This window comes from Anser brachyrhynchus (genome assembly GCF_964034855.1).
Source record: "Anser brachyrhynchus genome assembly, chromosome: 5".
NCBI lineage: Eukaryota > Metazoa > Chordata > Aves > Anseriformes > Anatidae > Anser > Anser brachyrhynchus.
In genome coordinates this window covers 22,066,601-22,089,258 of record NC_137699.1, presented here as the reverse complement: position 1 = coordinate 22,089,258, position 22,658 = coordinate 22,066,601, and the positions used below count along the sequence as shown (strand labels likewise).

At 40.5% G+C, this 22,658-nt stretch overlaps 2 protein-coding genes across 10 annotated transcripts in view; one reads left to right on the top strand and one right to left on the bottom strand.

Moving 5' to 3' along the window:
• Window positions 1–19,820, bottom strand: part of STRN3 (striatin 3) — a 61,806-nt gene extending 41,986 nt beyond the window's left edge. For 3 of the 6 annotated variants that reach the window (XM_080592755.1, XM_080592754.1, XM_080592757.1), the window contains exon 1: window positions 19,266–19,804. In XM_080592755.1, coding sequence (XP_080448881.1) covers window positions 19,266–19,604 — 339 coding nt within the window. In that variant the 5' untranslated portion in view covers window positions 19,605–19,804. Of the gene's footprint in view, window positions 1–19,265 lie in introns of all 6 variants that reach the window. The other 3 variants (XM_080592752.1, XM_080592753.1, XM_080592756.1) reach the window with 2 other exon arrangements.
• Window positions 12,714–22,658, top strand: part of AP4S1 (adaptor related protein complex 4 subunit sigma 1) — a 29,304-nt gene continuing 19,359 nt past the window's right edge. The window contains exon 1 of one of the 4 annotated variants that reach the window (XM_080592788.1): window positions 12,714–19,116. The gene's annotated coding sequence lies outside the window, so the exon portion shown is untranslated. Of the gene's footprint in view, window positions 19,117–19,854; window positions 19,962–22,658 lie in introns of those variants that run through there. The other 3 variants (XM_080592786.1, XM_080592787.1, XM_080592789.1) reach the window with 3 other exon arrangements.

Below are 22,658 nucleotides of genomic sequence, written 5' to 3'. Positions count from 1 at the left end.
TTACTTTCAATGAGTCACTTTAGTTAGTCATTAGTATTTCTTCCCAAGAGATTCAATGTTGATTTTAAATCACAAGTATTGCTTTTTTTTTTCATTGAAATACAGGTGTAGTATAGTAACTGCAAAAGAAGGTACAAACAAGAACCATTTGAAAACATTTTAATAAATGCATGCATTTTTGTCCTTACTGCATTGTTAGCATCTTTTCTTTTATAGATTTTCTTCTGAATGCAAAGCCCTATTAAAATAGATATAACGTACTTTTAAACCATTTATTTTTTAATGCTAATATATTAAACACATTAAGAAATACAACAAATAGATATAAGAACTCAAATACAGAATTTGCAAATCAGTTCTACAGGAAGCAACTCTTCTACAAATTCACAGTCTACTGGCTACTGAAGACAGCTGAAAGTTAGAATATCATGACAGATTTGTTTTTATGATGCCATTCTATATGGAGCAGAATATTTTTGAATATTTCAATTTTTTTTTTTTTAAGCAGTCAAATTAACTTCCTAAACTACAAAGAAACAATGAAGCTTCAACTTGTCTGCTAACCTAGCAGACAAGATTATACCCAGTAAAACAAACTAGCTATCTCTACTAGTGCAAAACTACTAGTGGAGAGCTTTAAACTAGCTGAAAAAAATAAAAGGTAGTTTGCTGAGAGAAAAAATAATCTCACTACAAAGTAAAAGAGCTTACGTTTTGCCTTTTTAGAAGTCAAAACTCTAAGGAAGACCAGAGAATTTGCAATTTGAATACAAAACCGAAGAGTGACTGATATCACTGGACTGGCTATCCTTATTGGAAACCACAAACTCATTTGTCCTTGTCATGACTTCAAACTGACTAAAATCATTGGGTAGCTACCTTGAAACAAGATTCGATATAGTATTTGCATGGAAGAAAAGAGACAACAAAATTGAATTAAGAATAAAGAAGCAACAACATTGTGCTACAGAGGTTAAGATCAATGACACAATTTCATTATTATTTAAGACCTAAAATATTTTTTAAAGGGAGTGGCTGTACCCTTCACTGCTCTCAGTGGTTAGAGCCTGCGACAGTCTGAGATTACAGCATTCCTGCATTGCTCCTGCGATATCACAGTAGAAAATTTCACACATCAGTGCGGTCCTGATTTTAGCCCCTATTGCCTTTTACTTAATGGTAAACCCAATTAAAATGTGTTCTTTCACCTTGCACTAGCTTATAAGTTAACCAATTAAAATTTGAAAGCCTAGTGAGAACAATGCGGTTATGAGTAAGTTACAAGTTTTGTTGTGAGAACACCCTTGACTAACTACTGCCACTTTGTGAGAAAAGTAAAGCACCAGACAACACTGCAAGGTAATAGAGAAGTAAAAATAAATGCAGGCTTTATAATGACTCCTGCACAGATATTTCAAGATAAAAGTTGGAGAAAGATCGAGAATCAGCTATTTTAAATAGCAGTCTCCCACTGGAAAGGCACGGAGGAGCTGAGCAAACCCAACAACTGTACGCAGTTATTTTATTTAGATTTTAAAAACAGTGTAAAAACTAACTCTAATCCAATAGAAAGTTAATTGTACATAATTAGCATTTTCTTCAGAAGGCCATTTACATTTTCCTGGTACCTGAGGCAGCAAATGGCCAAACAATTCCACAAGCCCAACCTGTTATCCTAATTTCCATTAGTCAATGATAAGAAAACAAAAGCTTGTAAGCAAACAATGCCCTTATATATAACTACAGAAGTACACGAAGTAGTTATAAAAGCAATTTTTATAAAACTATTATGGTACTTGCGTATACTCTCACCACCATACTTCAAACATTAGGAAATTACTGCATCCACACAGACTCTTGATGAAAAAAACAAATAAATATTTCAATTATCATCTAAGTACAGTTACGAATGCTCTTATACTCCTTAACTCAAATGTAGTACTCAACTCTTTACAAAATTCAGCTCTTCTGTAAGTGATGGTCTTCAACCCTTCCATTAGTCATGTGTCTTTGACTAGCATCCTTTTGTAACTATTTGACAGATCTTAGCTGCCAACTGCAACTGCTGGACCTTACTTCATCCTCAGTTTGCAGATCACAGAGGTGAAAATAATATAACCACGATCACACACAGAGGGAGGCATAAGCCTCCAAACGGTCACAGCCAAACTACTTCCTTCTTCTGGAAAGACTTCCGGATACTTGGCCACAAAGAATTGAGTCTTCATACTTATTAGATAAAACCAGCCTTACAAAAGCCTTTAAAAAATCCTTAATACACAATAACATTTGGAACAGTCTTCACAGGATCCAAAAGGTTGAACAGAAAGGCTGCCACAGGAATGCACTCCATCGTCTTTGTCTTTTTTGTCAGCATTAGCAGACGTCTTTTGGCACCACTTCCTATTGTTTATACACACATGTAGCTGGTCTAGGGACTCACCCCCCTTGTGACTGTCACATGGCTTAAACCTAATTGAAGCTATCTCTGCAGAAGTTAACAGTTAGATGTTTAGAAATAGTGGAAATGAATTTAGAATGTAGGAAGACTGTTAGACATCAAGACCTTCAATATGAAACCAAAGGTAGGATTTACTGCAGATTTGCTGTAGGAGTTGTAATAATTGTTTCCTCAGGTCTTCAACTGAGAAATGAGGGTTGTCAAAGCTATTACTAGACATTTAGAATGACACTGAGCCCCAAGAATGAACATATGATTTCCCAACCCTGATTTCTTCAAGAAGCAGTAAATCTCAGGTCCAATAAAAAAAGATGAAGTAAACAGATCCATCTCCCTCAGTTGTTCTACTTTTAAGTTGCATGCACAAACACTGAAGAAATGCATTCTACATAATACAGCTTTCTCAATCTTTAGACATTCCTTCCTTTTGAGAGGAATTTGATACAATTTGTAGCTATTCTGGTGACTAAGGATTGACTGGCACTAACACTGGGAAGCAAAAACAGGACAGAACAATTTGATACTCGTCTTCCCTCCCTGTCTGCCAGTTACAAGAGGATTCTTTACATTGTCTTTAACCAATTTGTAAGTCCTCAGGCCGATTAATAAGAGGATCAATCCTCCTCCTGCTTGTATTTCTGTTCCCTCTACTGTGCTGACACTGCTGCTTTTGCTGCCATACATTAAGTCTAATGAGGAAATCATTCTATTTATTTTTTACTCAGTTCTGAATTACATCAGTTTCCTGATCCTACTCTGAACAGCCATGGGAGTACTTACGCTGGCACAAGGGATGCAAACAGGATACCGAAGTATGGTCTCAGACCAGCCTAAACTGACCACAGAATCATAACTTGCATGTCCAGGTCACAAAAGCCTCAAAGAGGGGAGAGACTAGGCAACTGAGAAGACAAGTACTGTCTCTCCTGAATTACAAATTCAATCAAAATGGTTTTTAAGAAGTGTATTAGCAAGATCATTTCTCAAGAGGGAGAAAACATTATTTTACTTAACATGTATAAAACAATAGTTCCATATGCAAAAAACATAGCTTTCACATGGCTTTAAAAAAATCCAATTGCATTCAGTTACGTATGATTGTTACTTATATTAGACTCCGCTCCCCCCGATAGGACTGTGCTTCAAATCCTTTCATTGTAAACAAGCTCAGAAGCCTCTTCTTCCAGGGCAGACTCTCCCTCTTCTACCAGACTGCTCATTTTCATATTTATGGTATTTTTCCATCTCTCTGATATCCGCTATTTTTCTACAAAAATAAGGGACACTTGATAACTCTGCATTCCCTCTACACTTTGGCCCTCAGCTGTAAATAAAGAGTACTACCACATGAATTTGCTGCGTTTTATTATGAAAGTGGATTCAGAGAGCACTGAGAAACAGAGTGGCAGATATTTTGTATTTGTGCAAGGATGCATGAAATAAAGCCTAAAACTAGGCAAGGCAAAACACAAGGCTAAAAAGAATTACTGAGCAACTACTTGAATAGTATGGATCCCATGGAAAAGCACTGGCTGAGGTTAAATAACTACAGGACCTAGATATGGAAGGAGTCAAGTTAAAATTCTAGCATCTAATATTAGAGACTTGGTAAACTTAGTTTTATTTTAACAGAACGCTGCATTTCAGACAAATCTGTACTAGATTTTACAGCTGGAAGGGTATTTATTTTTTCAAGCAATAATCAGACAACAGTCTTTCAACAAATAAACTCCAAGATCTCAAACAGGAATAACAAAATTTTCCTTAACTATGACTGAATGAATCACTCATTTCACTGACAATCCACATCCCATGCTCCACATCCCTTACATTGTTTGATCCAAGTGTACCAGAACATTTAGTTTGCCAGAGAACTTCCACGTAACTTTAACTTTTCCAAAAATCAGTATTTCACGTAGAAGTTGATCAATGAAAAATTTGAAGAAAATTTTTCTGGGAGTAAAGTGAAGATTTTGTTTTGTTTCATTTTTAAAGAAACTTGAATGGTTTTAAAACCTAAGAATGACTGCTCTTCATTTCATACAGCATTACCCATAATAGCAGCGCTCATTAAAACTGCTTTTTGTTGCTCCAAACACACAGAAAAGCCTGACTTAAGGACAACTGTTTACCTTGATTAAACATATTTCTCATAGCCATTGAGAACAAGGGAGGGAAGTTATGATAGTGTTTTGGGCAGGTAAAATGTCATATGCAACCTAAGGGTTATTTAATAATACATACATAGGGTTTCACAGTCTTACTGTATTAATAAATCCTGATGTACAGCACTTGAAATATCCATCCAAGAACTCAAACCTATTAAGATCTATCATGGAGAAAAAGAGGCATGTAAGATTAATAAAGAATTTATCCTGTGCTGTTGGAATAGTAACGCTTTCCTATATAATTCAGGCAACCAAACTCTAATGGATTTACCAATCCAGGAACACACTTGGTAAGTAGGCATGCTTACTTTCTGTATCAGTTGTAAACACTGTTAACTCTCTAGAAGAGTATTTTGAAAAAAATCTGTGTGTAAAAAAACTGTGTGTAAAGCAATGCCAGCTGCAACGCAATGCTTGCATTTTTCTAAAGCCCATTCAGAGTTCCAGAAGGAAGGAAGGAAAGGCTTGCAATATTTTTGAAAGAAACATAATACACTGAAGCAGCTTAAATATACATACCAGCGTACAAATAGATGCGTGCTTATCCTACTAGGGCATGTCACAAGACTAAGACCAATAGTAAGATATTTTTTTTTAATATTTTGTTTTAATCATATCACACACAAAGAAAAACACTTCATTCTTAGATGTTTATTACGCTGAAGGTAAAGCAGAATGGTTTTTGAAAAATAAAACATACTTGGGAAGTGGAAGGTTTGACTAATAGCAGCAATTTAAGAGCAGGCACACCTGTACTGTTGCTGTTCTAGTTCTCACTCACAAAAAGCAAAGTGAACATGAGAGAACAGCCTCCACCCTCATTTTCAACATCACTGCATTCAGAACATGTAAACCCTCACGCATGTGAAAGCATTAAGAAGAGCTTCTATATACCTATACAGACCTGATGATATCTTTGTATTTTAATTAATCCTTAAACTGTCTTGGAAAAAAAAAAGGACTTGAAGAAAAAGACCTTCACTACTTTAAATAAAAATTAAATAAACTTCATTTGAAATCAGACTTGATTTTGCAAATTAAAGTCTCAAGTAAGATTCTTACTCTAGGGAACTGTGCAATAAGGTAGGTGTTGGTGTTTATAGCAGGATCGTACATGTTTCAAAGACAGAACTTTTTAAGATCCTATAGAATAAAAAAGTAATTGGAAAACAGTCTTCTGGGGAACCTTATCAATAGTGAGTTACATATGAGGTCAGTAACTACTGTACCTGGAGTAGTAATGATATGGAGATGTTTCCTCAAGGTTCCCTTTTTTATAGACCATTTGAGCTGATGTTCATTTCTTGCTCTTCAACTGATACTTTCTTCAAATACTCATCTGATCACTTTCTGATTGCTTCTCAAAAGCAATTATTAACCATCAGAAAAGTGACACCCTTGAGCAACTTTCCCACAAGAGTGACAAATAAAAAAAAACAAAACACACATCTGACCCCAAAGAGGGATCTATTTGGTTAATGATAATTAACAGATACAAGGGAATCTGCTCAACTCTAAGTCCCCTTCAGCCCTGGAATGGGTATGGCCAAGACTAGGCTTGCAAAATTCCCTCCTTCCCTGAATCTGTCCTTCCTAGTTTTCACTACCTCTGATCATTCAAAGTCAAAAGCTTGCCTTTTTTTTTCCCCCCTATGGGACAAGTTACCATGAAGTTCCAACAGCTTCTTTGAACAACTTCCAGAAAATCAAGCTTTCCATTCCTAACCCTATTGGTAAAACTTTCACAGATCTTTGCTATTTTTCCGACCTACTACCACTCCTTCTTCGCTAGTTTACACAATTCATCTATCAGTCAACTGATCAAACTTAAGAGTGGTAAATTCTATTTTGTCCCATCATATGAATCACATCATTTGCCTCTTCAAGTTTCCTCAGTTTCCCCAGTCAAACTGCTAAGTGACAACTTAAAAGACAGTTTAAGCGTACCTCCATTCCGTCACTATTCCTTACTAGAGATGATTCATCCAATCATTTTTTCTTGTGCAAGGATTCTTTTTATAGCCACTCTCCTAATCAATTTGATATTTAGGAACAGTAGAATAACATAACTCTTGGATGTATTGTTAAAGGCTAACACTCTCTAAACATCAGGGTTTAGAAGCTGTACATAGTCCTCAATCCAGAAGCCAGCAGAAGGGGGAAAAAAAAAAGTTGACTAAGGCCAAAGAACATTTAGAAGCCACTAAAATTGTAGATACAAACTGTTACACACAGCATTCTCCTGAAAGACTAAAATGTAACACTGCTCCACTCGAAGGACAGGTGGCCCAGAGAAGGATGCGATGGAAAAGCAGGCAGCATGTGTATCTAGATGCATGGAAATGCTGGGAGATGAGGGTAAGAGAAGAGTACAGATAACTAAATAACACAGACACTATATAGCACCTGCACCATACATGAAACTAACACATTGCACTAAGACTGAATGAGCAAATCAATTTCACGAAAAATAAAGTTAACCTGGTTATCATCAACGTACTGTAACATATTGGACTACTAAAATGCTCCATGCCAAGGCATCAGAACACGTCCCCACTTGCCAGCTCTCCTTCTCCCCACACACCTGATAACTTTGCAGGCATTTCACTTCAACATCTTAACTCCTGCGCTAGCAAGTTTGCGCTTTCCTTTGTACTTGACATGCAAATCATCAAGAACATCAACAATCCAGACAGACCCAAGATCCAGTATTTTTTTTTTTTAGCTGAAAGGTATTAACAGCCATAATTTATTGTTTCTTTAATCAATTGACAGTCAACAGGAACGCCTGCAGGCACTAGATTGCCTAACCAGACAACACACTCTGAAGAGTCAAAAAACTCCCTCATTTTTACCTGCAAGTTATTCTATCTCCAACAGCATCAATAGTTTCACTGAGAAAACACCACCTCTCCATTCAAATATCAGATGTCATCAGTCAGACAACTAAATAACTAACTGAAACGTAAGCAGCACTAGTATTTCTTACTACTCACACAGCTCCTGCTCCAAGAAGGGTCCAGATATCACCCTTGTGACTGCATTCTTTTAGCAAGTACAATGAGCTCTGAAACATGTTTGAACAGAAACCCCAAGACTCTGAGGCAGTCATGTTTCTAAAGAGAGTTTGAGAAAGCTCAAGAAACAAATACAAATCATATATATATAAACTACGCTCTTTTTGCAATTAGGTCTGTTGGAAAACATAAGCATCCTTCATCTAGTATGTACCTCCTGAAGATCAAGTCACGTAAAATACAACCCTACATCTATTTTCATAACTGACGCGCTACTGGAATTTAATTCATTTCACATCAGCATTTCCAACAAATAACAATATTAGTGCTCATATGACTTTCACAGACAAAAGTTAATAAAGAATATTAAATAGTTTTACCTATCAACATACGGTCACTTTCAATAGACTAAAGAGAAGTGCAAGAACCTCAGTTACACATTTTAATCCATCGATATCAAGTTTGTCAATGCCAAAATTTAAACACAAAATACTTCCTATATTAATCTCTAGTCAGTTTCTTTGCCAAACCAACTAGCAGTTCTCTGCCACTATATCCATAATAGCACAAAAATCAAAGTTAGCTTTTGTCATCATCCAAATTCTCTTTCTGCTGTGATATCCCAGTACAGAAAGCATTCTGAAGACATTTAGTCTCACCAAAGATGTCAGTTTATTCACAAAATGTTCTATGCAAAGTAATGCTAAAATAATCCCTATTTTTTCACTCCAGTTTTTCAAGCATTTTTCTGCCCAGACCGAAACGCTGATTCTTATAAGTGTGTGTATATTAGGTATGCATACACACATACATAAGTTTACAAGATTTAAAAGCAAACCCATACCATATACCCATACCATAATAATCAGAGTTTCAAAATAAACTATTGAACATGCCCGTATCTTCTCTGTAAGGCACTGAGACACATATCCAAGGATGCTAATGACAGGTCCACAACTTAACGCTCTTCATTTTTTCCAGCTTACAGCACGAACTGGTGGCAAAACATATACCCAAGCACAAAGCAACCAGAGCACCTGTAAGAGAACTTCATCCAAGGCCAGAATTGTTTTGCAAATGGGAGTCTTAGTATTTATACTGGAAGGGTTCTTGGAGATTTTCTTCTGTTTTTGACTTCTTTTTTCTCATTTTTAAATTTTCAGAACCAGCTTTTAGCTACCAAGAGGTAGGTTCAACCACCCTCCAACAACCCACCAAACTTCTAAGCTATTGTACTTTGTTACAGGCTCTCAATACTTGGATTGTGTTTCTACTTTAGTTAATAAACAGAAAGGCTATGGCATTTCTTACCAGAAACTAGCCATTAGAGTACATATAGCACTAGCCTCCTTTTCATTTAAGACACCCTGTCTTATACTGTACATATACAAGATTTTACAGAAAAGCTGTGCAGTCAACCAAAAATACATGTATAAATTCTCTCTCTTCCAGGAGGAAAACAGTCTTCGGGCTTCTCTGACCAGAAAATTGGAGTGGTGGCACCTAGAAAAGTGTGTTTTCAACCCAAAATTGATGCAAATAATATCAATTTAAAAAGATAAGAAGATCAATTAAAGCATTTTGACATTTAGATAGACCACACTTCAGTCAGTCACCTTTGCACCAAAGCAAACGTTTGTCTCAAGTTTTTGTTTTTAAACAGAAAGAAATGCCATAGTTCTCTTGGTAGCTTATTCCAAGGGTTCCGGTCTTCATTTAAGTACTATGACCTAAGTTTGTGTTCTTTCCATCAAAATTAACAGCACTAGATCAGATGACAGAGTAAAACGTACTTTATTTTATGAATTCATTTATACTTCTTCTGTGACTACATACAGAAAGTACTCCTAGACTTTCACTTCATAAAAATTTCAGCTCGTTTCCTGATTATTCCAAAGGCTGTTCTACAAGAAAAAAGGACAGCTACCTTTACACATAAGCCTGTCACACAGTAGACAACCCTCAGTGAGATGACTGTCTTGTCTTTTTTTTTTTTTTAAGGTGGAGTGCCAGTCTATTGTGTCACACTTTTTAACCTAAACTGCTTTCTATTTCAAAATTAAAAAGTATCTGAAAAAGCATTCTAAAACCCAGGGAGGCACTTAACGAGGCTAGCTTTCAGATTTATATTTGGTCAACCACCAAGACTGAACTCTAAATGGATCATTCCAAGACATTACTTCTAGCCCCCGATTTTTTTTTGGCCAAATTTTTAACATTCCTTTCAAAATTACTACTGAAGAATGGGCCATTATATTGCAATGTTGGCCTTGCCAGTTCTGCACAGATCACAAGACACAAATCACTTCCCAATTTCTATATTTACATCTCCCGTTTTTAAACGCACAAATTATTCAGGGGTTTACTGACTTTCTTTTACTAGAAAAACTCACAGAGGTCCTGGAAGAAAGCAGCTCTGTGATTATTTTAGCAAAACTTCATCCTGTCACTATCACTAGCATTTTTCGCATTTTCTACATTTCTCCTAAATGCATGTGCCCTACCAGGCATCATCTTAAGAACAAAAGTTACCTCTGACCATTTATATCTAAAAAGATTCCTGTAAATTCATTTAAACTGCTGGACATTTTTTGGCATACACCTAAGCCAGTAATAAAGCCTTCTTTCCAGAAGAGTTACCACCACAACCAGTAAGACTAATTATACACTGATGGTAACATCGAAACACAATATTTGATAAGATTAAAAATATCTTTACTGTCAACATCATTATGCTGGTGCATTATTAAAATGAAGTTACATTATTTAATTACTCTGCTAGTAATTAAATGCCATATTTAGAGCCTCATTAGACACCTACTACTAAATAGACCTCGGAATATTAACCTCTCTATCATAACTTGTAGTTGTAGCACAAGAGCACAGAGATCAAAACAAAGTTGTATGCTTTGTAGTGTGGCAGGTGCTTACAATCACTGGAGTGGAAAGGGAAGGAAAAACGCCAGCATGGCAAATATCCTCAAGAATGTGCACTTCCTTTTCCAAAGCCAGGAAGATCTATTTTTTATTTAGGAATACATAAGGGGAAAGTATAACCTGCAGCAGACTGAACACAAACAAGCTAAACGGGCTTGTTTTAGTGATGAACACTCATGCCAGTGTTCATCAACTGCAGGTCAGTAACATATGTTCCCAAGGAACAGACAGAAAAAGAAAACAAAACGCTCAGCTGTCAGAACTAGAACAGGAGAAGCCATCTCTATGCACACAAAAGAACACAATACCGCAGAGCTTGAAGAGCTCAGCGTCATTAAGTCAGCAGCAAATTGACAATCAAGTTAATAGAAACAGAAGTTATGTAACAAAAGAGAGAAAGAGTTAAAATGCTTCTATATAGTACATATAAAGTACAGTGTAAGGCATTTTAGGAGAGGCCTCACAAAGTTGAGGAGGAATGGGCATTTTGCACCTCATAAATGTTAATCTAGCCTCATGGCACAGAGCAGTGCCAATGGTCTCTAATTTACACCACTTATCAGAGCGGTAACGCAGCCAGCAGTCCTGCCTTCTGCCAATTCAACTGTGTAAAGCTCACTAAAGCCACTAGACAGAATGAGTCTTACAGAACTTGCAAACCTGTTTACATGCTCTCTTTGAATACTTCCAGAAATTCTGTTCGTCTAAGCAGGACCTTTGCCTTTTCCTCTCCAGGGTACCCACGTTTCTGTTCCGGCACCCTGGGGTTTGGTCACTACAACTTCACTCACCCGGGACCCCAAAACAAACCAAAACACGTACCAATAAACACACACCCTTATCCTTGAAGCAAGCAAGCAATTTCAGTTTCACAGCTCCAAGTGCCAAGCGTTTGAATGAGTCAAATCCATCTCTCGTTACTACTTACTCTCTACTTTTTCATAGTGTGTTATCTGAAATGTAAGCGAACATACTCAAGCTATCTGGTGCTAACCTCAGTATCGAGCAAAGTAAGATATGGTAGCATTCCTCTGGGAATACTTAATTTTGAGATAAAAATTATTTTACAGAGGAACAAACCACAACTTTGTGTTACATAGCAGAACCGAGCATTCTCCAGCCTATTACACTGGCCACTACCGTAAAGCCAATTTCTGTTTATATTTTATTTTAAAACGGTGTTATAGGATCATCAACCTCAAATTTGGTAGCAGTTAAGTATCAACCATATTTCAGAAGACAAGCCAAGGTAAGGGAGTGAGAGAAACTTTACTGCAAGTGACCCATTAAAAAAAAAATGGGAGATAATCAGGAAGTTGCTCAGACATCTGGAATTTCTCAAGCTCATTCTCTATTTCAGGATCATTTCGATCAGCATTCTGAGAAACAAAGTATTTCAGAGCATACAGCCAATACATGCACACGTAACACTAACATATGCATAAGCATGCACAATCCCTTCAAAAAGCCAAGACCACACTCCATCCCCCAGTAACATTAAGTGGAATTTAACCCAGAAAAAAATATTTTTACCCTTTGTTCCTAACACCAGATTATTGCTAATCAGCTATTTTCATTAAAAATACTATAGTGATTAAAAAATCCTACAGACTGCTTGAACTCACACTGGAGATTCAGGAGTGGTCCTGAAGAACAGCCAACTTCTTAATTAGCTCTTATACCTGTTGGAGTTACACAGATGAAGCAGAAGGTATCATTAAACTGTATATCCTGCTGGGCCATTCCTTAGGATAATTTGAGAACAGCCTGAGTGCCAAAATCGAACACTCAGATATGCAAACAAAGCTGTTACAGGTCACACATTTGTCCTGAAGATTTGTTAAATCAGTGGAGGATCCAACTTCCCTAGCCATTCTCTTCGTCAATTAGGAAGGAGATCATTATCACCTTCGCCCAACTTCTTAAATGACAACAGGATAAACACACGCACCTCTATCTCAATTCTTACTTTCAGCGTGGAAGAAATTATTATAACACCAGATACTTAATAAAAAAATCCTCAAACTAAGGTTTCTCAGAGAACCATTAAATATATTTATTAAATATAAAATATGAGCAATGGCAAAAACTAAGAAATAAAACACTGGCACCCCCCCCCAAACCCCCCCCCCCTATATTTTTTAATTCTTCCCCAGGAAGCGTTACATGCCTTATCTAAAATAAGGCTGTGTCGAAAAAGAGAAATGTCACCAGAGTAACTGTTAATGAGACAACAGTTCTGTTCTCTGCTTCTAATAGTGATTTTATTCCAAATAATTATTTATGAAAGAGTAATTATGACACAGTAAAATAACTTTGAACCCCAGTGTGGACAGGAGCAGTGTTCCAGGAAAAAACCTTACACAACTGCTGTACTGATCAGTATCTTCATGTACATAAAGCCTATAGCTATCCACGCATCTCTTATTCAATCTCTACATGGCTGCACAGGTAGCTCAGTGTCCTGCATTCTTTTGCTGTGTTTTGCCTGTAGGATATTGCATGAAAATTATATAGAAAAGTTAAAGATGTAAATCAAGTCCTAAAAAAAAAGAATATTGGAAGAATTAGGCATAAACAGAAGTGAAAACCCTTTTTTTATGAGGAATACACTAATCCTTTAGAGCTACAAATGGTATCTAAAATTTATAATTAACAAAATGGATTATTAATAATGTACCTACATCGGCAGGAGAAAATACTAACTCCTGCTTATCTCGAACCAGTTTGAGGAATCTCCTTACATCAAATTTGTCTAGGCATCTTTTATGGTAAACTTGACTATATAGCAGCTGCATTTTGATTAAAAATTGCATCTTCTCTGTGTACATTATTCATACACACACAAACAGGCTTTGAGCCTTCAATAAAAGCAGGCACCTGAAGTTCTTCCAGAGGCTATCTGCCTCTAACTCAGTTGACTAAAAAGCTTCTGAAAAGCCACGGCAAGGAAACCCTAAGATAAATCTAATTTCCCTCTACCCAAAATACACAGAACTCTCAATTCAGTGCTTTAAACCGCAAAAAGGGCAAACTCCACAAAATATGCAGCTGTTTTCATCATTAGCTTAGAGAAATGACTGATGACAAAAGTTTGTCTTAACTTGATCTATGCTATTTTATACTGAAAAAAAGTTTCACTATAAAGCAAAGATATTAAGCACTCCCATACTTTATTGTGCATATACACAACACTTATTCACACAGAGGTACTTCAGCACTCCTGCTACAGCACATACCTCAATGGCTTGCACGAACAGAAGTCAGACATTTTAGCTGCATATATTATTTGCATAGCTCATGGCATTTACAAGCATTCCCAAGAAAGAATGTTGATCAATTTTTTTGCAACTTATTTCATTGTATTTTCAGTTAGTCTCATTCAACTATTAAAACAACCCTTAAAAAAAAAAGTTTAATTTATATTCAGAATAAATACTGAGGTACACCTGTAAGACGCAGTGAAACAGCAGTTTATCAATTATGCATCTTTTCCAACAGCAACCCTCTCGACTGCAACCGATAGCTGCTGCACGCAGTTAGAATGCACCGGGCGTTTCGCTACCGTGGCATCTGCCTTTCCTACCTGCAACCCCACCATGTTCCATCACGATCGATGTCCCCACTATCAATCAGTGCTTGCTATTTAAGCAAAATACTACCGAAACTGCACTGTAGGTATATTTTAAAACAATAAAATCAAAGCTATTAGTGCTATTTTAGAGGTCAGATATAATCATGGCTACATCAGGTCAGACCAACAGCCCACCAACCACAGCATACCACTTCTAACCGTGGCCACACAGGCAGCTCCATGGGAATAGTATAAAAACAGAAGAATAAACATCAGAAAACACTCTCTAATCTCCAACTTGTAACTCAAAAGCATCCTCAACCAGAGGTGGTATCTTTGAACTTAAACACCCCCAGGGATTTTTATTCTATGAACTTATTCAAACACTTTTTGACCCAAGAATATTTTAGCAGCTACAGTATCCCCTGCGTAAAATTCCACTAATTCCAAAAAGCTTTTTTTTTTTTAAAAAAAAGCTTTTCATTTTATATCATACTTCCTAGATGTTAGCTAAGACTCAATGAATCTTTCTTCACGTTAAGAAAATAATGAAGATCCTGCAACCATCATAACTTCTTCCACTTCCAATCTATCATCATAAAAAAGTGCCTGCCAAAAGCAAGGTGATGTCTATGCTATCTGAAGAATTATTCTGTCAATTTAAAGAGCACAGTATTCCCTGCATTCCCATGCCACACTGCTCAAACCTGCAACAACGCAAAACCAGACACAAGCAACCAAATATTTCAGCAATTTATTATCACTACACTTTCTAAGTGTTTTGAAAAAATGTTGAAACATGGCATGTACACTGAACAGTCTCATCTAGTTCATGATATTTACACGTTCACACATCTACAATCACAGGTGAAGTGCCTAATTTAGACAGTCAACTCAAGCGTGAAAGTTCCCCAGAAAAACACACAGCTTCTATTGAAAGGAATGTCCTATTTCAGGATGTAATTCTGGAGTATTTACCAGGTTCTCAAAGATCATAAAACTCCTTTAATGAGCTGCTCCCCACTCCTCAGGGAGGTGGGGGGAGATAAAGAAAGAAAAAGGCAGGCATGCAAGGAAAATCTTTTTTTCCAACCCATGTAAAGTATGTAAAATGGTAAATAAAGCGTTCCATTATGTCACTAAATAGCTGAGGAAAAAAGCATTTGTAAAATTAGATAAACTAGGAACTGACTATCACTAATGCTGTCACTTTATATAATGGAAAACATATTACCAAGCATATTAAGTCTTTTTGCACATTTAGGTTAGAAGGATGCACGCTCAGCATACTGAAGTTGTACACACATCATTGTGAGTACTCAAGTTTCTTAATTATTCTTCCTGATTTTAAAACATTTGGAAGTAGCATCTACTGTTAAGTTTCTCTCAACACATTATCATGTGATTTTGAAGTATCGGGTAGTACTCAACAGCCTTTTTATCCAGTTCAGAAGATATGAAGAAAGAGGTCTATTTCATCGACAATTGAGACCTTGATTCTGACTGACCAGATCAGCCCATACGCCCCACAAAAAAGTGGAATCCTACTGGTCTTCCTAGATACCTGAAAAGTTGCAAGATCATTAAGATCTCCTACAAGACTCCTCAACACAACTTTATCTTCCTTCCCATGAGTTGCTGTAATGCATCTTCAAGTATTTTCCCACTTTTTTTTTTTTTTAACTGAAACAACAAAGCCACTTACACATTTGATAGAAAAACTGTTTCCTTTAGGAGGTAACATCCAACCACAGTGGCTTTCTATAACCCCTCTAGAGTGCATAAACGTTATAGAAAACACAACCTGAATTTACCTCAGTGTAACAGCAACCAACATCAAGGTCATGACACTGACAGGGCAAAGTTACAGGTGTAATTACACGATATTGTTATACTCAGAATCATTCTGTGAGATTACAGAACAGATCCAGCCTATTACTTCAAGAGATCAGCACACTAACCGTGGCCAGAGTATTTCCTCTCTACGCAACAGTGAGAAAGCACTAACAAAGTCAGTGTGGCAGCCAGTGTTACAAGTGAAGGAAAAAGTCTACTATGGCTTAAGTACTGCAATCCTGGTGTTTGGTATTTCTGTCTTTGACGCTGACTTGCACACGCAGATTTAGCAAATAACTACACTGCTCCACTTGTGCACACAGGCAGAGCAGCCATGCACCTGAACAGTTTGAAGAGACAACATAAAAGTTATTAACACTTAAGACTCCGAGTCTGATGGGCACGTGGACTTAAGGATGCTAGGACAGAACTTCTCCAGGTCCAAAGGGCTGACACCTTTTGTCAGTGATTATGGCTGTGGTACAAACCCCAAGACAACTGAAGTAACTTGGGATTTAAATTAATTATAAACATGTGTCCCAAACACAGGTAGAACAATAGATCAAGAAGTTCATTACAAGATCCAAGGAAACGAACTGCTACTGCAGATCAACCCCCCTGCCTCGCCCCCATATGCAAGGAGGGCTCATACTAGGGGTAGACAAGTCTTACCATCACCTGAGCTATACAGGGGGAAAAAGGGTGAGGAGGAAGGGGAAATCGCTCAGAATGAACATTAGTTTTTTATCCACAGCATAAAACTATCCTGTTCTGTGGACGAGTAAGAATCATAAATTCAGAGCAGGAAAATCAAATCGCAACATATTTCTAAGTCATGTAGTTTTCTTTTAGTTTGCTTTACATACAACATCACTTGCAAAGTTATTGAGGTAACTTAAGAAGGAGCCTTTAATTACCAGCATGGTGAATGAATGTATAGAGTATTGTAATGCTGAAAGAAGGAAGAAATGACTTGCATGGGTGAGAGTTGCACCTAAGAAATCCAATTCTCATGCTTCGTGCTTCCGTGTTAATTACCTACTGTCATACTACCAAATTTTTCTTCCGTTCAACCCAGGAGGCCTCAATCACTTAAAAACCACACACAGGTACTTAGTATTCACAAATGAACGGACTTTGAAGTTTCAACAGGCAAAACTGTTGTTTGAGGTCCAAAATATTAAGGCTTCATTAGTCACAAAATAAAGCGGGACTTCACAACCTGAGTTGTAGGACCAAAAATATATCATGTATACACACACAGAGAGGCCTGGTAAATACATCTCTTCCAAAAAAACACTCTCAACACTCGTCTGTATCAGGTTTCATCACTACACAGGTTGACATTTGAAGTCCACAGGTAATGCCCTCTCTCTGCCTCCTCCCAACCCCACTTCTATCCTGGGCTTCCCGAGTTATTAAAAGCCCACCCTCGTGCATACCCACTGTGCAGTAAGTATGCCTGCCGCGTCCCGTGACTTGATGCACACATGAGGTAGAGTGAATCAACACATATACAGCCAGGGTCAGAACTCTGATGGCGCATGAAGAAATAAGCAAATGAAACAGTACAGCCACTGATGACAAACAGCAATTACAAACACAAGCAGCAGACTTGGCAGGAACACATCATACTGTCTAAAGGCCACATGAGTTCATACCAGCACTTTTAAGTCAAATATAGTTTTCAAAGTCTTAGAACTGAGCTTTACATCTAGGGCACTGAATGAGGTAGTTAATTTTAAAGTCGAAAGCCTCTACATTAAAACAAATATTTCAAGACTGTTTTGCTAATGAACACCACTAAGCCTTTATTTATAAACACAGTACTACACTACCGATACACTACAGACGACATGAGAAACAGTCCATTGCTCTCCACTGAAAATGCCTGTCAATGGCTGCCGCAATGATTTTAGGAACAGTCGTTCCATATGTCTTAAAATAGTAAGACCGGCAGTAACTGAAGTAAATAGTGAAATCTGTTTCACCACTTCTTCATTATTATTTTTCCCCATTATTCTATCTTAATTATAGCTGTAATGAAAAACAGTGCAAATTACATGCTTAGTATAGAGCCGAGAAGTCCTGAAAGAATTGCCCAGGTTCAGATACTGCTCTCTGTTCTCCAATCTGAAAGTATATACATCACAAACATTGGCTGCCGTTGTAGCATGCTACTAAAAACTCTAATTACAGTGCAATTTGATAGAATGCTGCTTCAAGACAGTAAACGTTCACGCAATAGGTAAAGCACACCAAAAAAGGTTATTTGGAAATAATAAAGTTAAACTGTTATTGCGTATATTTCTCTCACATAAAAGAATGATTACTCTCACGCAAGTACCTCAAATTCTGTGGATTTTGTAATCTGTACATAAATTCAGAATAGTTTGTGCATGGCCTTATTTTTATATGTGAATGTAATTAACAGAGATGTCTTTTTTGTTCCCGAAAGCAGGTATTAATGGTGAGATCTATGCTGGAACTCCAACGTTTGCTCTCTGCCCTGAAGAGTTGCTCAGTTTTTAGCTCCGACACAAAGTTGGTAGTGTCACGGACATTAAACTGACCAACTCCTCGCTGTCCTTCAGCAGCGGCTTCTCCCACACGAGATCTCCCCAGAAAGGAGGCGGAAGGAAAGGGAGCGTGTGCTGGACCTGCCTCAGCCCGGCGAGGCGCTTTCCTCGAGGCCGTACCCGAGCAGTTCCCGTCTCCGAGCCCCTTCCCCTGAGGCGGCCGCCCCCCTGCCTCCCCGCACCCCCGAGCAGCCTCTCGCCGCACTCCGGGAGGCTGCGGCCCCCGCAGGCCCTGGCTCTCCCTAACCCGCTCCCCGGCCCGGAGAGCCCCGGAGTCATTGTGCTCGGGGAGGGCGGCGATGGCAGCTGTCAGGGCGCTCCTCGCCCTGCCGCCGGCGCCGAGGCAGCGGCCGCCCTCCGCCGGGAGCGGGCCGGAGGCCTGCGGAGCGGGGCTGCCTCCGGAGCCGGGAGCCCGGGCGGGCGCCATGCTACAAACCAAAATGGCTGCCCCGGGGAAGGGAGCCCAGCTCGGGCCGTGAGGGGCTGCGCCTCCGCCGAGCCCCGCCGCCCGCCGACGCCGCTTCCCCCGCCGGCCCCGCCGCAGGTACCGTCCCCGAGCCGCGGCCTGGGGGAGCCGAGGGGCCCCGCTCCCCGCGGCGCCGCCGCTCCCGCAGCCCGATGGCGGCCCGCCGCCCGCAGCCCCCCGGGCCGGTCCCGGCCGGGAGCCCGGCCCCGCGCGGAGCCCGGCCGTACCTGCAGCTCGGCCCGCTCCACCTCCCAGTGCGCCCTCTCCATCTCGAAGCGAGCCCACTCGTGCTGGATGTAGTGCAGGATCCCCGGGATGGTGTAGTGCTGCGGCCGGGACAGCTCGGCGGGGCCCGCCGCCTCCTGCCCGGCCGGGGCCGCGGGGCCCTGCGGCGGCTGCTGCTGCTGCTGCCCTCCTCCTCCTCCGCCGCCGCCGCCGGCCCCCGCGCAGCCCCCGGCCGGCTGCAGGTTCACGCTCCCACCCGCCTGCGGCGGCGGCTGCTGCGGTCTCGGCGCGGCCGCCATCCCGCCGCCTCCTCCTCCCCCGGCTCCGGGGTGCTCGTCCATTGTCTGCGGGGAGCCCTCCTCCTCCTGCTCCTCGTCCCGCGGCGGGGGCCTGCGGCGGGGGGCCGCGGAGGGGGCGAGCGGCGCTGGGCGGGGGAGGCGGGACGGCTGCGGGGAGGCGGGGGGCTGCGCCCGGCCGTGTGCGGGTGTCAGAGCAGCGCCGAGCCGCCGCCGGCCGCCATTACAGCCTGCAGCCCGCGGCCCACCCACCCGCGGCCGCCCGCCGAGGGAGGGAGGGAGGCAGGGAGGGAGGGGGAGCGGCGCGGCGCCTGCCGGGAAATCACTCCTCTCTCTCCCCCCCCTTCACGCTTCCTCCTCCCGGCCGGGCAAGGCGGCGGAGTGCGCATGCGCCTGGGGGAGGTGAGCGCCGTGCGTTGGGGGGGGGGGAAGGGGGAGCGGGCGTTGCGCCGTTCCCGCCGCTGGCGCGAGGCCGGCCGCGCGGCTCGGGGCTAACGGCCGCCATGAGGGGAGCGGAGCGGGGGGGGGGGGGGGGGGGGCGGCCATGTCGTGCCCGGCCACAGCCACGGAGCTTCGGGAGCCGCCCGTGGGGGCTGTGCAGGCGCGTCCCGCGTGGGCCGGCCGCCGAGCCTGCAGCCTGGTGTGCCGCCTGCCCCCGCGTGCCCCCTGTCTCCGTGCATCTCCAGCACCTGAAGCCCACGGGGTTCAGGTCTTTAACGTTCCCAGCAGTTCAGTGGTGCCCTTCGTTAGCCTCACGAGTAGGCAGTTTTATGTTCTAAATTTAGGGTATGTCTCCAGAAGCTGCCTAGTCCTTATAACCATCATAAACATTTTTTTTAGATGAAGTTCATGGTGTCTCGCTTTCTGTGTGGTGTTTTCTCTCATTGATAGGAAGAGAGTGCATAACACCATTCAAAAGCCATTACCACACAAAGAAGGTTTTGCAAGAAATCAGTGGTTTTTTTCATCTGGGGAGGTTGTACCTGTGATAGCCGTGCTCTGGTCAACACCACAGTATGGGTAGGGGAAACCACCCTGGCTGCAAAATTCTGCTCTGAAACGCATTATTTCCAAATTGTAACCGCATCCTATCCAACAAGATAGAAAGGCCACCCCTTTTTAAGTAAGATAGGGATTTGGTTTTGCTTCTCTTGAAAACGCATATGCGCTGTACTCATGCCATAAAAATATGGATAGCGTCCTTACTGGGACTCATTCTTGACAGAGCTGTAATTGCGTTAATGACTGAAAAATAAATACTGCTTGTCTCAGTACTGGTGTTTCCTCTTTCTGCTGACCTCTCAGGTGCATGTTGCTATTTCAGTTGTTTTACCAATTCTTATCCGACTTCTCCATGAAGTCATTTCCTACAACAAATTCATCATACGTTTTTCCTTTTTCCATACAGATTTCCATACTATGTAAATCCAACTCTTCAGCATTTTTTTTTCATTCTCCACTGGCAGTATCGAATCATTACCAAAAATTACGCCTTACCTCACAATCGGTTTAGCCTTTTGTTTAGCTTACAGTCTTATGAGACATTCCTCGTTGCTGAATACATGGGAGTTACTGCGATTTAATTCCGTTACTATATTCAGCCAGCATTCTGACAACTGAACAGCAAAGGAAGACTTTTTTACTCTTTCCTTCCTCCTTGACTTCCCTAGATTAGCAAGGCTGCTTTTTTTAAAATTCCTGATCCTGAAGTGAAACATGGTGATTTACTTTAAAGCCACATAGACCAAGTTGTTTCATCTTCAGGTGGATTGTAATTTGAGCAATAATAAGATCTAGAATACAGAAATGATCGCTGTTACCGATAAGTACTAGTGATACTAGATGTGACTTTTATTAAAGCCTTGTCCATGGTCAGAACAAAAATAGAACAAGAGTATCAAATAAATGAACTGTCTTCATTTGCTACATACTTTTTTACAGTAAATTCATAGCCAGCAAGTTCAGTAGGCTAACGTATGCCTCAAAAATATTTGTTCACCTGTTGTCACATGCTTGTAGCTCTATTATTTGACCATTTTTTATTCTCATTGATGCTTTAATTCCAGTTTAACCCATTTTGTTCTACATTTAGCACACAGATGAAATGCACTTAAAACCTCTGCATCCAGAAAACCAACTTGTTTGTAGAGTTGGACAATACAGTGAATTATTGGCTTACAGTTCTGACTAATGTTTATTTTATTCTTGGCAAAGGAAATCTGTAAAGATGAAGTTGTGTATTTCTTGCTTGCTATACTTAACCTCTTTCATTTTTAACTCAGAGTCCTAAAACGTTGCTGAACTTTGTTACAGCATAACAACTAACATGCTTTTAAGTCTGTGGCCATTGACTAGAGTGGTTTTAACTTGACAGACAGAAATCTAATTTGGAATAATAACTGTGCTGCCCAAAGTCTTAAACTTGGGTTGTGTTTCTTTAATCAGCTGTGTATGAGAGTATGCATGGATATTGGTGAAATCTTGGACAAAAATAAATTAATTTTAAGTGCTTGTGGCTTGTAGTGGAGGAGTAATTAAAATCGTTTAGAATGTTTAATATAACTGCATGTGAAATCTGCAGGGCTGGCCACACTGGAGATGTAAGACCTCCTTTTTATCCACAGAACAGGTATTGCAGGCTTTGCCTCTCTCAGAGGTCTCAACCAGTATCTGAAAAGATTGCATTCAGGGGTGTGACTCGCGAGCTGGGACAGCTTATGTTGAGGTGTCTCAGGCGGTTATGCTGCCTCCAGAGCTGGCACATCCTGGCAGTAGTTCCTCTGCCATCACGGTTTCTGTTTCAGCGTTCTGCAGCAAGCCGAGCAGAGCTGAGTTTATCCTGATATATGAGGCTGGAGTTACCTATACGGACAGGTGAGGAGGGTGAGCCTGCATGGGGCAGCAAAACCCAGAAGCATCTCTCCATGAGCCATATAGCCCTTAGTCCTTCTGCCTGTCTGCCGGTTCAGAACGAGCCGAAGCTATTGAGTTGTAGGTCTTCAAAGATTCCATCAGTCTACCCTACCACCGTGAGTCACAGAAGCCAATCACGATACCGGTTTTCTCTCACAGATATTTATGTGCAGGAGATAATTTAAC